This window comes from Macaca fascicularis, chromosome 5 (assembly GCF_037993035.2).
Source record: "Macaca fascicularis isolate 582-1 chromosome 5, T2T-MFA8v1.1".
Taxonomy (NCBI): domain Eukaryota; kingdom Metazoa; phylum Chordata; class Mammalia; order Primates; family Cercopithecidae; genus Macaca; species Macaca fascicularis.
Window position 1 is genome coordinate 52,395,735 of NC_088379.1, and position 17,014 is coordinate 52,412,748.

The 17,014-nt window shown below is 40.3% G+C and overlaps 1 protein-coding gene across 13 annotated transcripts in view; it reads left to right on the plus strand.

Moving 5' to 3' along the window:
* The window catches only part of RASGEF1B (RasGEF domain family member 1B), a 613,701-nt gene that overhangs the window by 585,143 nt on the left and 11,544 nt on the right, over positions 1–17,014 (plus strand). For 8 of the 13 annotated variants that reach the window (XM_005554946.4, XM_045392417.2, XM_065545057.1 and 5 more), the window contains 6 exons: positions 7,403–7,618; positions 8,106–8,180; positions 9,856–9,951; positions 10,066–10,168; positions 13,643–13,722; positions 15,109–15,204. In XM_005554946.4, the coding sequence (XP_005555003.1) occupies positions 7,403–7,618; positions 8,106–8,180; positions 9,856–9,951; positions 10,066–10,168; positions 13,643–13,722; positions 15,109–15,204 (666 nt within the window). The remainder of the gene's footprint in view (positions 1–7,402; positions 7,619–8,105; positions 8,181–9,855; positions 9,952–10,065; positions 10,169–13,642; positions 13,723–15,108; positions 15,205–17,014) is intronic. The other 5 variants (XM_005554947.4, XM_005554952.4, XM_074040940.1 and 2 more) reach the window with 1 other exon arrangement.

Consider the following 17,014-nt stretch of genomic DNA (forward strand, 5'->3'; position numbering starts at 1 on the left):
TTGGAAGCACGTCTGGAGGGCTGGTATTCTGTGTTGAGACTTGCTGGGCAAGGATGTCCTTGTAGTTTCCATGTTGCAGGTCAACTTCTGGGAACAAGTCGTTTAGGCACAGATACACTTTCACCTGGAAAAAGTAGGTGAAGCATTTGGCAATGATGGTGCATTTCATTCGTCTTAAAATGCATTTTCCATTATGAATAACCTTCCTTGAGAACTCTTTCAGTAGTATGCTGCAGCGTATAACTTGATACCCTATCCTTTTTTTCTGAGACAGAGTCTTGCTCTGTTCTTCAGGCTAGAGTATAGTGTTGTGATCATGGCTCACTGCAGCCTTGACTTCTCCGGCTTAATCAGTCCTCCCACCTCAGCTTCCCTAGTAGCTGGGACTACAGGTGCATACAACTGTGCCTGGCTAATTTTTTCTATTTTTTGTAGAGACAAAGCCTCACTATGTTGCCCAGGCTGGTCTCGAACTTTCAGGCTCAAGCAATCCACTGGCCTTGGCCTCCCCAAAGTGCTGGAATTACAGGCGGCTAGAGTATAGTGTCACCATCATGACTCACTGCAGCCCTGACCTCTCTGGCTTAATCAATCCTCCCACCTCAGCTTCCCTAGTAGCTGGGACTACAGGTGCATACGACTGTGCCTGGCTAGTTTTTTCTAATTTTTGTAGAGACAAAGCCTCACTGTGTTGCTCAGGCTGGTCTTGAACCTGTGGTCTCAAGCAATCCACTGGCCTTGGCCTCCCAAAGTGCTGGAATTAAAGGTGTGAGCCACTGTGCCCAGCTGTAATTTTTGTGAGAAAAGGGGAAATGTATTCTTGAGGAAATTAAGTGAAAAACTTAAAAACTTTCGTCTGAATAACTTTGGGGCTATGTTCATGTCAACTCATGCACAGGATTTATGTTGCAAGTGTGTTTTAATTTTACTTATACCTTTTTTCCTTCCAAAAAGGTTTGACACAGCTAGTTAGATAATAATAAATGGCATCTTAATAGATATAAACATTTTAATATAATTTCTCCCAATTTTACAAAATCAGACTAAAATTATATAAGGCTAGCTCTTGAAAAATGTGTATGGGCTTTCCTGTATTATGTTCTCATGAAAATGGAATTAACCATTTTACTGTTACTTTTTGACATTATATTGTTATGAACCCAAGTGCTCGAGACAGCCATTATTTCTGCCGGGCTGAATGAGTCATTTCCTGAGTCATTGTGCAAGTTATGACGGTTATAATCATTTTGCCAGTTTGCCTATTACAGGTTCCAGCCAGGTATGAATTGATAGGTCCCTTGCTTACAAAGGCAAAAATTAAACATCATGGTGCAGTTTTGTAGCAAATCTTATATTAGAAGGGTTAGCCTGGGAGTTCCTTGGCAGGGTCAGTGCTGGCTCAGTGACCTTGGTTTATGTATCTGAAGCTGCTCAAAAGATTAGTGACATCATAAGGGCTTTTTCTTGTGTGAAGGCTGAGACCTAAGTCAGACAGTTTTCATTTCAGTTAGGTTGTCTTTAGCTACTTAACATTATATGTCAATCATCTTATCTTCCCTCTATTGCCTTTATAACTTAGTTCTTTCCAAAAGAAACACCTTAAAAATCTTTTTATTTTAAGATAAAATGTTGGTGTTTTGAAAATACCAAATGGATGGTCCTTCTTATTGCGGGAGTCAAAGGGGAAATCATTTCTATCTGTGTTTACCAGATGAAAATTGGTCTTTTTGTTTAACAGAATCAAGCTATTCGAGAGCTGGGTAGAACAGAGAGAAGGGCCAAACAGCCTTGTGACCCTGGCTTCTTTTCAACACTCCTGTGTTAATAACAATCTTGATAGAAACCTTGTGAAGTTCAGATGGTTTTGAGCACGAAAAGAGGAGATAAGAAGACAAGCCAGTTCTAACTGAGGAACTGGTTAAACTAAGGGTTGAGTGGAGAGATGTCACCTGCCTTGATCAGGTTGGGTTTCACAGGGAACCTGTTTCTTTAGTTGCTTCTATTCAGTATTCCGTATTCTATTCAGTATTCAGAATTCAAATCCACACTTGCCAGCTGGTTTATCTGAGTGTGTTTTGGCTAGTCCTCTAAATCCTTGCTCCTTCCTCATCTCTATAAATCATAGAAGTAACTGCCTTGTGTTAATGCCCTTTCAGGTCTGAAACTGTATGACCGATGTCCTTCCTCCAGTTCTTTGGCTATCAGGCTCCTTATCAGTCATGTGCTTAGGTGTCTCCCCTCAGAGAGACCTTCCTTCAGCACCCCAACTATGATCATTCCCCTCCCATTATTGGCTTTCACTGCTCTTCCCTTCATAGTGGTTCCTAGCACTCTGTGATGAGTCAGTATAGCTGGCCCCCTCTCTGTATTTGTGGGATCTGCATCCATGGGTTCAACCAACCTCAGATTGAAAATATTCAAAAAGTATTAAGTGTGTACCGAACATACATACCCTTTTTTTCCCTGTCATTATTCCCTAAACAATATAGTATCACAGTGATGTACATAGCATTTATGTTGCATTAGGTATTATAAGTAATGTAGAGATGATTTAAAGTATACAGGAGGATGTGCAGATGTATGAAAATACTATACCATCTTATAGCAGAGATGTGAGAGCATCTGCAGGGAAGTCCTGGAACCAATCTCCCGAGGATACTGAGGGATGACTGTGCTTGCATTTTTGTTGCTTGATTTCCTCTCTAGACCCCATGCTGTGCCCTCTTTGTTCACCTTGGCCTCCTTAACTCCTAGCTCAGTACCTGGCACCTAGTATTCTCTCAGTAGTGTTTGAATGAATGAGTCAATGAATGAATGAATGAACAAATGAATTACTGGAATAGGGAAAAATTATTTCCCTCTACTGGAAGGAATATGAGCCTGGGTTGGGATTTGTTGCTTCTTGCCTGGGACTTTTTTTTTTTTTTCCTTTTGGCAGTCAGTGAATCCAGGTGTGCCCTATATATAATTTAGTCAGGTTCTTCTGAATCTGCCAGGACAGTTCTACATAATTTGGCTTAATATGTTTCTCCCCTGGGGATTTGCCCAAAATGAAGTGGTTTATTAGGACTTGCCTGCAAGAAACATGAAATGAAACTAATGATTGAATTACATGACAAATGACTGTGGTGGATAGAATGCAATTTTCTCTTCCTTAAGGGGCTGGTCTTTATAATAAGAACTTCTATCTTTATTTGCCAGGTAATTACTGTCACTGGCATTTGAAGTTATAAAAAAGAATAAGTACATATTTAGTAATTCATGACTCAGTGAGGAACCGTGCTTAACAACACAAAGCTTGATTTCTCAAATGGAGTCAAATGGCAGCAGGAAACTTTTAAAAGAGGTGGCGTGCATACACTGTCTCCCATGCTCACACACTAGTTGTTGAATAGCTTTCTCCCATACTCTATTACGTACATTTTTCCATGATATTTTGAGGCAGTTTTTTGCTAACAACCTGACTGTACATTCCTCTGCCTCTTCCCCCAATAAATTTTTTTAAAATTGCAGAATAGGCTGGGTGCGGTGGCTCACGCCTGTAATCCCAGCACTTTGGGAGGCTGAAGAAGGCAGATTACTGAGGTTGGGAGTTTGAGACCAGCCTGACCACCATGGAGGAACCCCCATTTCTACTAAAAATACAAAATTAGCCAGGCGGGGTGGCGCATGCCTATAATTCCAGCTACTCGGGAAGCTGAGGCAGGAGAATCTCTTGAACCCGGGAGGCAGAGATTGCAGTGAGCCAAGATCGCACCGTTGCACTCCAGCCTGGGCAACAAGAGTGAAACTCCCCACCTCAAAAAAAAAAAAAAAAAATTGCGGAATGAAAATCTTTCAGCAGATATGCCAGTAAAGTATTGCTTCTCACACTTGGCTTATACAAGGATCAGCTGAGACGCATCTAGATCTTGTGACCCAAATGCACTGCAGACCAAGTCGATCGTAATCTCTGGGGTGGAACCCAGGCTGCCCCCATTCAGCAGTTTGTTCTGCTCATTGCTTCCCAGCTGGTACAATTGTGTGGTACCCTGAAGAGAAGTAATAATTTCTAGCTAAAGTGTTTTCTGTGTGGATCCCGGGAAGGGGTGAGGAAAAGGTGCATGATGTAGGAATGATAGCATGCATGGAATAGCAGCTGAGGCACAGAATAATGAATATTTTAAAGTGAGTTGTTGGCTTTTTTTTTTTTTTTTGAGACGGAGTCTTGCTCTGTCGCCCGGGCTGGAGTGCAGTGGCCGGATCTCAGCTCACTGCAAGTTCCGCCTCCCAGGTTCTCGCCATTCTCCTGCCTCAGCCTCCCGTGTAGCTGAGACTACAGTCCCCCGCCACCTCGCCCAGCTAGTTTTTTGTATTTTTTAGTAGAGACGGGGTTTCACCGTGTTAGCCAGGATGGTCTCGATCTCTTGACCTCGGGATCCGCCCGTCTCGGCCTCCCAAAGTGCTGGGATTACAGGCTTGAGCCACCGCGCCTGGCCTAGGGTTGTTGGGTTTTTTTTAAGTGAAAATAACTTTCTTGTGCATGTCTCATGCCTGTGTTATCCAAGAAATCCCATTCTGTGGGAAAGCTTTAAAACATTTTATTTTTAACATGTCAAGTAATATAGGAATATATTCACTTGGATTTTGTTCGAAAATTCATACAAAGCAAAAGAGGCCAAAAAACTTCCATCAATCCAACTTCTCTCTTAAAGGTAACAGCTGTTGTCAATTTTGTGTGTATCCTTCCAGAGCTGCTCCTACGTATACAGGTCTTCATAGAAAGTAGTGTGTATGGCTTTTGTTCCCATGTGTGTTTATAGAAGTTGATAGATTTTGTTTGTTTGCTTGCTTTGTTTGTTGAGACAGGTTGTCGCTTTCTTACCCAGTCTGGAGTGCTGTGGCACCATCAGAGCTCACCATAGCATCCACCTCCCTGGCTCAAGCAATCCTCCCACCTCAGTTTCCCCCAAGTTACTGGGACTGCAGGTGCCCAGCTAATTTTTAAATTTTTGTAGAGGCCAAGCATGGTGGCTCATGCTTAATAATCCCAGCATCTTGGGAAGCTGAGGTGGGCAGATCACTTGAGGTCAGGAGTTCGGGACCATCCTTGCTAACATGGCGAAACCGCATCTCTACTGATACAACAACAAAAACAAAACAAAACAACAACAACAACAAAAAATTAGCTGGGTGTGGTGGCACACACTTGTAATCTCAGCTACTCAGGAGGCTGAGGCACGAGAATTGCTTGAACCTGGGAGGTGGAGGTTGCAGTGAGTTGAGATTGCACCACTGCACTCCAGCCTGGGCAACAGAGTGAGATTCTGTCTCAGTCAACATATAAATAAGTTTTTGTGGAGACGGGGTCTCACTATGTTGTCTCGATCTCATGGGCTCAAGGGATCCTCCTGCCTCATCCTCCCAAAGTTCTGGGATTACAGATGTGAGCCACCATGCCTGGACATAGATTTTTAATGTAACTCAAGTTTATAAAAGTAAAAGAGAAGGGGGAAATAGGAATGAGAGATTTGAAATAACCCTCAACTCATCCTTGAACAGCTTTGAATTCCAAAAAAGAGACATTTCTCTTGAGTGACAAACATACTACCAAATAGCATTTTCTAAACTGATAGCCTAAATGCTGTATGGAAGGTGGGATTTTTGACGGTTCAATTTTTAAGTACATAGGTGTTTCATTAGTGATTTCAGGGTGATCCATGACTGTAGAGAAAAATAGAGGTCATCTAATGGACCAGTTTAAATAACTCAGCAGAATATACACTAACAAATAGAGAAGAAAAGGAAAAGAAGTCTGTGTATGCTTTTTACACCTTGACTATGCAAGAATTAACCATTTCCAAATATGTTGTTATTCTCCTCATAAGCAAAATCTCTTCGTTTGGGTTTTTGTAATATACTGTAATAAACAAAATTGCTTCTATTAAAAAAAACTGTGGCTCTTATACTTGTAGGTAAATGCCATTTAATTTTCAGATAATTAATCTCAGCAAATGATATTGTGGTATTTTTTTAAAAGGCAATGGAGCCATAAACCTAGGCCTTTCTATATCTGTAGGTTTACTGGGGCCATCCTCTTTTCGAGATTTAACCTAAGGACCGTGTTAGCATTGAATCAGCCTGTGTGCCTTTCTCTGATACAGGCATCATAATTTACCTGGAAGAATATTGTTTTGGAAATTTTTGGCTAGAAAAGGAAGACTAAATGGACTCTGCAACTTGTATCATAGCTGTGCCCTGGGATTGATGGATTGTGAAGTCATTTCTTGATTTAACAAATGTTTTAAAATCAGGAGGTTGACAGTTATCTAAACTACATGCAGTGCTTTTTTAAACCAGTTTATCTTATGCATGAGGCTGCAGCATAATGAAGTAGCAAACAAAGTGGCACCTGGGAGTAGTGTTGCAGGGATAATTGCCATGTGGAAGAGTTCGGTTGTGAACATTAATAGTGAGTCATGAGTACAAAAGAAATGAATATGAGCCCAGTGGAGGTCAGATGCCAGAAATGAATATCTGCTGCTTCCTCATGGTCATCCACATTTTATGTGTAAGTCAAGAAGGTGGTAGGCTGGACGTGGTGGCTTACACCTGTAATCCCCACACTTTGGGAGGCCGAGGCAGGCGGATCACAAGGTCAGGAGTTCAAGACCAGCCTGGCTAATATAGTGAAACCCTGTCTCTACAAAAATACAAAAATTAGCCAGGCGTGGTGGTGCATGCCTGTAATCCCAACTACTCGGGAGGCTAAGGCAGGTGAATCACTTGAACCTGGGAGGCGGAGGTTGTAGTGAGTGAGCCAAGATCCTGTCACTGCACTCCAGCCCAGGCAACAGAGCAAGACTCGTCTCAAACAAAACGAAACAAAACAAAAACAAAAAGAAGGTGGTTCGAGGGCGTGAGTGGGAAGTAATGGTATATTTCTGCTAGGTAGCCAGACTGATGCGATTGAGAATGATAGGACTAGAGAAATCAAGAGGGTGGCCCTAAAGAAAAAGTGTTAGGAAAAGGATGCATTGACTTGCGATCAATGTATTTCAACCCACCAGCAGTAAACTGTACATTTCTTTGCTGGAACAGAGGACAGTCAGTTATACTTAGTACTCATTATACTGGATTCCCTCAAAAGGTAATCTAGATTGTCACTGTAGTGTTTTCATGGCCCAACCTGAATTGTACTCTCAGTTGCAACCCCAAAGAAGAACTAAATCTTACAGGTTTGAAAATGCCTCATGCATGTGTCTCAAACTGTTAGAGCTAGCCAAATCTTCCTGTAACTTCCCTTAACCAAGTTGATTCTCCAGTGTCCAGGTAAAATCATTTGAGGACATAGTCTCTGAGTTTGCATAGTGGCAAAACCAGACATGCAGAGCACGGATGTAATTCTTCGCTTATTCCCTAGCAGACATACAGAAAGAATGTCCAGCAGATGATGCAGTGTCTGATCCGCAAACTTGCTGCACTCAGCCAGTACGAAGAAGTCCTGGCAAAAATCAGCTCCACATCCACAGATCGACTCACAGTTCTCAAGACCAAGCCACAGTCCATACAAAGGGATATCATTACTGTCTGCAATGACCCTTACACGTTGGCCCAGCAGCTGACTCATATAGAGCTGGTAAGGCTGTTATCATCTTTGCCCTTTACAACCACGGATTTGCTTTGCTTTGGCAACCAGACAATATATTTGTCAACAGTAATGTCACAGGAGAGGTTAGAATAATCCAAGTGGGAAATCATCTGAGACAGCTGAAACATACCATGTTTATGGATTTGAGTATGAATGCTTCTGATATTCTGGGGATTCGCTTGTAAATAAATACTAAACAAGGCTGAAGAGCAAAGAGTTTATTGACCTTCTTCACCTTCTGCCTCTAATCAGTTTTTCCAAAACCTGCTCAGCCTTTCGCTATCTTGTGGAATATTGATGCAAGCAGAAAATTGCCTCTGCACAGACCTTGATGATGAAAGTATTTCGGGTTAAAGGCTTATTTTATAATCTTCATTAAGAAATGGGAGGTGGTGCCAAAAGTCATAGAGGGAGTTGACAGTCCATTTCTTTTCACTTTCTTTAATACTGTTGACCTTCTGGGTTTGTGTTTCAGGAGAGGCTCAATTATATTGGGCCGGAAGAATTTGTTCAGGCGTTCGTGCAGAAGGGCCCTTTGGATAATGACAAGGTAATCAGTCTACCCAAAGGTCAACGCTGAAACCAGAAATGGGATTTCTCAGTCTGTGATAGTGGGTATAAGGGACAGAAGTTAGACCTATATTCGGTTTTAGATTTTAAAATCAGAATTTTTTTTTTTTTCCATCAGCCATGTCTGATTCATTGCAGTTTTCTTGAGCGAGGTCTCCAAGCTCCTTTACAATTTTGCCCCATCACTAACTTGTAGCCTCTTCTTCCTCCTTATTGGGAAATTTAGTAGGACCTTTACAGCAAGTAGATGCAGGCATTTGTGGTGATGAAAATAGGAGAGGAAAGCATAATGGTTTTAGCAGATTAAGAATCTGCTGAGAAGGTTCTGCCCGTAATTCAACAATAGCAGGGGCAGGAAAGACAGGATGCACATCCAGCTTGCTGAGTAAAGGGCTTGACCGCTTTGCCTCTTGTTTTAAGGTGAATCTCTCATGAGAGGTTTATTGCCTAGGTGCAGCCCACTATTAAAGAAATGAATGCTGGGCGTGGACTGTCAAATCAGTGTACACATATAAGAAATTTTTTTCTTCCAGTGACCTGGAAGCATTTTGAATTGTTAGGCAAAGACTACAACACCCGCTGATGAAAGCCCCCTTCTGGGAGTAGGGGCAACAGCTGTTTTCCGGACTTAGAATAGTGTCTCCTAATACAGGAAGTGAAGAATTTGTTTTGCCATAGAAGGCTAGTGGACTTTTTGTTTGTTTGTTTCTTTTGGAAGGAAGGAAAGAGGGGTGTAATTAGCCTCTTCAAGCTGGCCTTGAACTTCAAGATGAGATGAACTTTTTTGCCTTTGAACAATGTGTTACTCACCCTACTGAAGACCATGATGGTGTAGACTTCTGTTTATCTACTTGAAAGACACTTAGTTTGTTGCAACATTATGTTGTAAAATGTTGTCCTATGCTTCATTTTAAGAGAAAAATTTCTACTCCTCTGTACTGGTAGCCACTTTTTGCCGTATCAATTATAGCAGTTGGTATTTGCACTCCATTAACTGAGTCAGGATTGTTTTGGAATGCAGCCAGAACTCTTCCTCTGAATCGTGTTTCTGAAGATACAATCCAGACTAACTTAGTTTCTCAGGAAGAGGGGTTAGGGACCCTTTTTTTTTTTTCTTTTTGGAGGCTGAATCTCACTCTGCCACCCAGGCTGGAGTGCAATGGCGTGATCCCAGTTCACTACAACCTCCACCTCCCGGGTTCAAGCGATTCTCCTGCTTCAGCCTCCCAAGTAGCTGGGATTACAGGCATGCGCCACCATGCCCAGCTAATTTTTTGTATTTTAGGAGAGATGGGGTTTCACCATATTAACGAGGCTGATCTCGAACTCCTGACCTCTGGTGATCCACCCGCCTCAGCCTCCCAAAGTGTTGGGATTACAGGCGAGAGCCACTGCGCCCGGCCTAAGGACACTTTTATAAATGCATCAGAGTACATTTCTAGACCTCAGGTGTTTCACTGGACTATTCTAAAGGACTTTGATATTTCTGTAAGGATAATCAAGAATGCCAGTGATTGTCTTTCTCTCTCTTTCTGTTGTTCTAAAAAGCTTGCCTAATCCATAAACTGAGAATAAAGGCTCGTATTTCACAAAATGAGAGTCCAATACGTTCTTTTTTTCCTCTAACTCATCCACTTACTTTGTTTTCTCTAAAGAGTTGCTACAGTGAACGGAAGAAAACACGAAACTTAGAAGCTTACGTGGAATGGTTTAATCGCCTCAGCTACTTGGTTGCTACAGAAATCTGTATGGTGAGGAAATGAATTTTTTGTCTCCTAGCTCTCAATATTATTTTTTCCTACTTATTTTAGAACTGTTGGGCCTTTATACTGGATAACTGCCCTCCATTGTCTTTTACTATATAGCCTGTTAAGAAAAAACACCGAGCAAGAATGATTGAGTATTTCATTGACGTAGCTCGGGAGTGTTTTAACATTGGCAACTTCAACTCCTTGATGGCGATAATCTGTGAGTATTTTGTGGAGGATACATGTCCTTTATCTTTACGAATCCTATAAAGTGACCCACAGAAAATTTGCAAATAGTATGGTTTTGTTAGTACAGACTGTATTTTTAAATCCTGAGTTACTTGAGAATGTCCAAGATGCTTTAAATAGGCAAATGGGTGCGAGTAGGTGTGTAATCTTTCTTAAGTATGCAAGAATTCTTGGAATGTTTTAAGTTAACCTTAGCTAAATATTCATCTACAAAGACTTGTAGTTAAGATACTTGTCTAAATAAAGAGTTTTAAAAAGCATTTTGGCAGCTTGCATATCAAGTATTGTAGAAATAATGATCCAAGACTCAATTATCTGATTCCTTGGACAAGAGGGTGGCCTAAGAAACTGGCACATTTTCTAACTGTTCAGGTTTCTAGTACTTATCACCCGCAGACCTTATTACTCTAGTATACAAACTCACTCCTCTATATTATGGAGTGATCAGAGACCGTGTTTCTTTCCTTTCATTCTATAAATATGTGTGGTAACAATATGTCTTAGTTGTTCCAATTTATACCTGTTGTCTTGCCTTAATTATTGATAATAGCTTTTGATAATAATTCTTTCATTAAAAAGTGTCCTAGTTTGTATGATCAATTATATGGCCATCTTTCAAATTGTAGGTGCTCAATAAACATTTCAATAAAAGAATAGGCTGGGCACAGTGGCTCATGGCTATAATCCCAATACTTTGGGAGGCCAAGGCGGGCGGATCATGAAGTCAGGAGATCGAGACCACCCTGGCCAACATGGTGAAACCCTGTTATCTACTAAAAATACAAAAATTAGCTGGCCATGGTGGTGCATGCCTGTAGTTCCGGCTACTCAGGAGGCTGAGGCAGGAGAATCGCTTGAACCAGGGAGTCGGAGGTTGCAGTGAGCTGAAATCATGCCACTGCATTCTAGCCTGGCGCCAGAGCAAGACTCCGTCTTAAAAAAGAAAAAGAGAGTTGAGGTCTTTTTGAAGGATCAGTTTAAAGCTAGAGAATCGGCCGGGCGCGGTGGCTCAAGCCTGTAATCCCAGCACTTTGGGAGGCCGAGACGGGCGGATCACTAGGTCAGGAGATCGAGATCATCCTGGCGAACACGGTGAAACCTCGTCTCTACTAAAAAATACAAAAAAAAAACTAGCCGGGCGAGGCGGCGGGCGCCTGTAGTCCCAGCTACTCGGGAGGCTGAGGCAGGAGAATGGCGTAAACCCGGGGGGCGGAGCTTGCAGTGAGCTGAGATCCGGCCACTGCACTCCAGCCCGGGCGACAGAGCCAGACTCCATCTCAAAAAAAAAAAAAAAAAAAAAAAAAAAAATCTAGAGAATCTACCAAATTTAATTCAAGAATCTTAATCTAATAAATTCTCCCTTCCACCAATTTATTTTTCCATTTTGTTTACATACCATTTCTTCTTTCTCTCCCCCCAGAAAAATACTGGCCAAGTCTCAGCTTATTATTTATCTGACTAACTCCATGAAAATAGCAAACAGAAAGATTATCTGAATCAGGGACTGAAAGGCTCACAGTCTAGATAATAGATTACTTAATTTCCCTCTTCTACTAGTAAGAAAATGTCAAGGCAAGCCATAGCATCAGAGAAAATGTTTGTAATACATAGAGCTGACAAATAACTTGTATCCAGAATCTATAAAGAACCCTGCAAATCAATAAAAAGACAAATAACCCAGTGAAAAAAAGGCCAAAAGACTGAAACAGATATGTCATGCAAGAAGATACTGTATATTAATGGCTAACGAGTATCTGGAATGGTGTTCCACATCATTAGTCATCAGAGAAATACAAATTAAATTGCAGCAAAATATTAATACCATTGCATGCACTAGGATGACTGGAATTTTAAAAACTGGTTACACCAAATAGTGTTGAAGATGTGGAACAAGTGGTGCTCTTATTATACATTATTGGCAGGAGTATAAAATGGTACTACTGCTTTGGAAAACTGTTCAGCAGTTTCTTATAAGGTTAAACATATTTATACCCTGCAATGCAGAGATTGCACACACCTATGTATTTACTCCATGGAAATGCAAACACATGTCCACAGGAAGATTTGTAAAAGAACGCAGCTTTATTCATAATTGCCCAAGACTGGAAACAATCCAAATGCCCGTTTACAAATGAATGGCTAAATAAATTGTGGCATATTAATACAATGAAATACTGTTCGGCAATAAAAATGAACAGTTGATACGTATAGGTAACATGGATTAGTTTTAGAGTCATTATGTTGTACAAAATAAGCCAGAGACAAGAGTAGATACCATATGATTTCATTGATACGAAGTTCTAGGACAGACAAAACGAATCTGTGGTTTTAGGTAGCCAGTGTTCTGATTTCTGTGGTGGTGGGGAGGTGACCAGAAGAGGGTCCAAAGGTGACCAGAAGAGGCCCAAGAGCTTTCTGGGATCATGAAACGTGCTACTTTATCTTGATTGGAGTGGTAATACATGCACTTACACATTAGTCAAAATTCATCTAATTATGTGTTTAAGGTCTGTGTAGTTTTTGTATGTAAATTGTACCTCAATTAAGAAGCAATCTCCCACTTCTTGTCCTTAAAATATGAATGTTGGTGGCATGGAGTTAATACATGTACTCATTTAGGCTAGCGTGGGTTCCTTTTCTGTATAACAGCCACTGTAATATTTTCCTGAATAGTTATAGTACGTAAAGTATCCTTCAGGAGAGGCAGCCTGGCTTGTTGGAGTGAGTGTGGGTTATGGTGTTAGCTCCGTGTGAGCTTCCATCTCTGTTACTTGTTAACTGGATATCCTTGGGAAAATGTCTTACTCCTTGGAACTGTAGCATATTTTTTAAGAATGTTGAGGGGATATATGAGATAATACACACAAAGCATGGTTGACACATTAGTTTCTAGGTCAAGGGTCAGCAAACTATGACCCGTGGGTCAAATATGGCCCACCACTGGTTTCTTTATGACCAGCGAGCTAAGAATGGTTTTTATCTTTTTAAATGATTGAAAAAAATGAAAATAATAATATTAACATTTCTGACATGTGACTGTAATATAAATTCAGATTTCAGTGCACATAAACAAAGTTTTACTGGAATACAACCATAACCATTTGTATATGTAGTTATCTACATAACTGGATGATGGCTGTTTTTGCACGACAGTGATAGTGTCTTGTAGTGATGACACAGACTATATGGCCTAAAATGCTTACTCTCTTTCCCTTTATAGAGAAAATGTGTTCACCTCTGCACAGAGTCAATGGTAGCATTTATGCTGTTTCTCGACTCAGAATTTGCAAAAAAAAAAAAAAAAAAAAAAGTACAATTGAAGTTTGTTACTTACTAATTTTAGAATTCTCACTTAGTAATGAATGCTTTTTAGAAGTATATGTTTATGGTTTTTCTTATTTCTTTCAATTTTCCTTTTTTCTTCCCCTCCATTTCAAACGGGAAGCTGGTATGAATATGAGCCCAGTCTCTCGACTAAAAAAAACTTGGGCCAAAGTGAAGACTGCAAAATTTGACATTCTTGAGGTATGTGAAGCCGATGTTTTGCTGTTAAGTAACACTTGACACCTGGAAAGTGGAATTCCTTTATGTGGTCTTGCCTCTCCTTCAGACTATGACAGAGGAAAAAGCCCATCCATCTTTACAGACCCCGGGAAAGGAAAGTGGGTAGAATTGGAGAGGAAAATAAATCAGGTTATGTACTGGTTGTTTTATAGGTAGAGATGTCCATTCTGGGGTTAATTGACTAGGGAAATAGTGAGCTGTCAGTCATATCACCTTATATGCCAGAATGGAATTTCGGTCCTGAGCAGTTGAGAGTTTTACTTCACTGTGAGCCTATTAGCTTCATTTATCTTCAGTGTCTCAGGGGAAGTGTTCCCCATCCCCAGAGTAACATTTATTCATCCTTTCAGCAATTTAGCTGATCTGTCAAAAAGCCCTTCCCATACAATTCTGAGGATAGTAAGAATTGTGGCCAGGCGCAGTGGCTCATGTCTGTAATCCTAGCACTTTGGGAGGCTGAGGCAGGAGGATCACCTGAGCCCAGGAGTTCAAGACCAGCCTGGGCAACGTGGTGAAACCCCACCTCTATGAAAAATACAAAAAATTAGCCGGGTGTGGTGGCACGTGCCTATAGTCCCAGCTACTTGCAGGGCTGAGGCAGGAGGATTGATTGAGCCTGGAAGGTGGGAGCTGTCGTGAGCCAAGATCACACCACTACATTACAGCCTGGGTGGCAAAGTGAGACCCTATCTCAAAAAAAAAAAAAAAAAAAGAAAGAAAAAAAAATCGCGTGCCAGAGTATGTGTATTTGAATCATATTCATCTGAGCACTACCTTGGTGTGCCAGTGCTTTGAATTACCATCTTTGGAGATAAGAAGAAAGCGTTCTTTCCCAAGTTTTCTCCCAAATTGGAAATTATCATTATACCTATTATTTTATGATCTATTCATACAACCCAATACATCTCTTTTCCTTCTTGCAAATGATATGCTTCAATTATTTGTGCATGATTTGTCACTACAAAGTGTGTTGGATCACTATACATGGCTAACCATCAGTGGGCCCATTGACCTTCAGAAGCAAACAGGAAATTTTTCTAATGCTGGTGTTTGACTCTTATTAGTTTTACGTCTAAGCTCAACAATTAGCCTAGAAAGAATGTAGTTTAGGTTTAACATTATTGAAGCTGACATCAGCTCACATAATTACACCAAACTTCAGGAAAGAAAACACTTGTGCAATGTGTGTCATGTGCATTTGTGTGTATGAGAAGGATAAATCATATTCCTACTGAGTTTCCTAACTAATTTTGAATTTCATATGTAACTAAATGTGTGATCTCATAAACTTCCTACAGAAGTTTACAATAAATAAAGAGTTAATATTCTTCTGTCTTTTATCTATAGCATCAGATGGACCCTTCAAGCAATTTCTATAATTATCGAACAGCTCTTCGTGGAGCAGCACAAAGGTCTTTAACTGCTCATAGTAGTAGAGAAAAGGTATGTACTTAAAGTCTTTCTTACGGTAGACTTGCTGTGTTTTATACTGAAATGCTATGTGAACTACTACACTGAAGCTTTTTTACTTGTTGAGATTTAAGAGAGACATGTACTCTAGAAATGATACCACTTGCCACACAGAGACGGTGAGTGCTACCAGAAAGTTTGTTAGACTGGATATTGCTGTGTTATTATTACATTACTTACATAATTACTCTGTAGTGCCTCTTAATTGTGTTTCAAGCAATACATTAAGTCATATGTTAAGATGACTAATAGCATTAAAGAGTAATTTAGTTTAATGGAAAATAGACATTTAAGCTCTGCACAAGGTAGCTGACTTAATGTAACCTTTTCTCTTTAAAGAATTAGCTTACCTCCCATGGTTAAGTCATTTATTTTCAGAAAGTAGGTTAGTTGCTGTAGCATTAGGCGTGCTGTTACTAATTGGATTATGGGGGTAGCAGAAAAAGTACAGGGGTAATGTCTGAGAAATTAATGGTCCTTTCTCACTCTACCCTACTCTTAAACAAATTAGTACCATCCTTCTTCTACCATATTCTTGATTCTGAGGGTCCTTCCTTGGCACGTTTTGGTGTCATATTTCTTTACAGAGGAAGGGTAAGCTGTTTCAACATTTGGCAGTCATGTTATTTGAGAAGTGAATGCTTAGTTATGGTAACTGGGTTAATGAAGGTTGCCTGATAGAGGTTATTTTCGGTTTCAATTCCATCCATCTTTTAACTTAAACTATATCTTCCACAAATAAAAGAAAATGAGGTAAAAAACCTTTCACAGCTTCCCAATCACGTCCCTTGAAAAAGCTTCAGCCTCAATGATCTAAAATAAAAATAAACACACAACCCCACCTTTAGTAAATGCTAAGTTGGTTCTCAATCAGATCTGAAATATCAGTTCTAACAATGTTTGAGGGATATTGTAAATCCTTCAAATTTTTTCTTTAAATAAAGAAACTTATAACATCGGAGGGGGTATGAAGCAGAGATGACAGTCTTACTGCAACCTGACAGGGTTTTTTAAGTTTTACTTGCTCCATCCCAGTATGCTTGTGATTAGATTGAGAAAAGAATCTAATATGAAGTCTTTTAAGCTTCAAACAATGAGCACATGTGGGAGAATTGCAGCACACTGAAGAGTAAGCCCACTGAAGGGGCTGTATGTGGCCTCATTCACCTTCTCTGTGTTGCAGGGCAGGCAAGGTTCTCTCTGCATGGGCTTCAGTGAGGGCTTGGTGGGCTCTGCCCCAGAAGTCTGTGGAATCATATCTGTGAGTAGGGAGCTACAGCGTTGGCCAAAGAAATTCTGAAGTGCAATCCCTCCAAAATTTCTCAGTTGTGGAATTCTAAGTTTTTTTCTACAAAAAGTCCCAAGTACTTACCCTTTACATCATTTAATACATTTTGTCTGCTTTAGTTTTGTTTTGTTTTAAACAGGTTCTATGTGAACATATAAATTGTACTCTGTAGTTCATTAAACAAATGAAAGCACAGCCATTCAATTATTAAAAAGTCAAGAAACAATAGATGCTGCTGAGGCTGTGGAGAAATACGAACACTTTTACACTGTTGGTGGGAATGTAAATTAGTTCAACATAATTTACATAATTGTGGAAGACAGTGTGGCAGTTCCTCAAGGATACAGAGATACCATTTGACCCAGCAACCCCATTACTGGGTATATACCCAAAGGAATATAAATCATTCTGCTATAAAGACACATGTTCACGTATGTTAATTGCAGCAGTATTTACAATAACAAAGACATGGAACCAACCCAAATGCCCATCAAT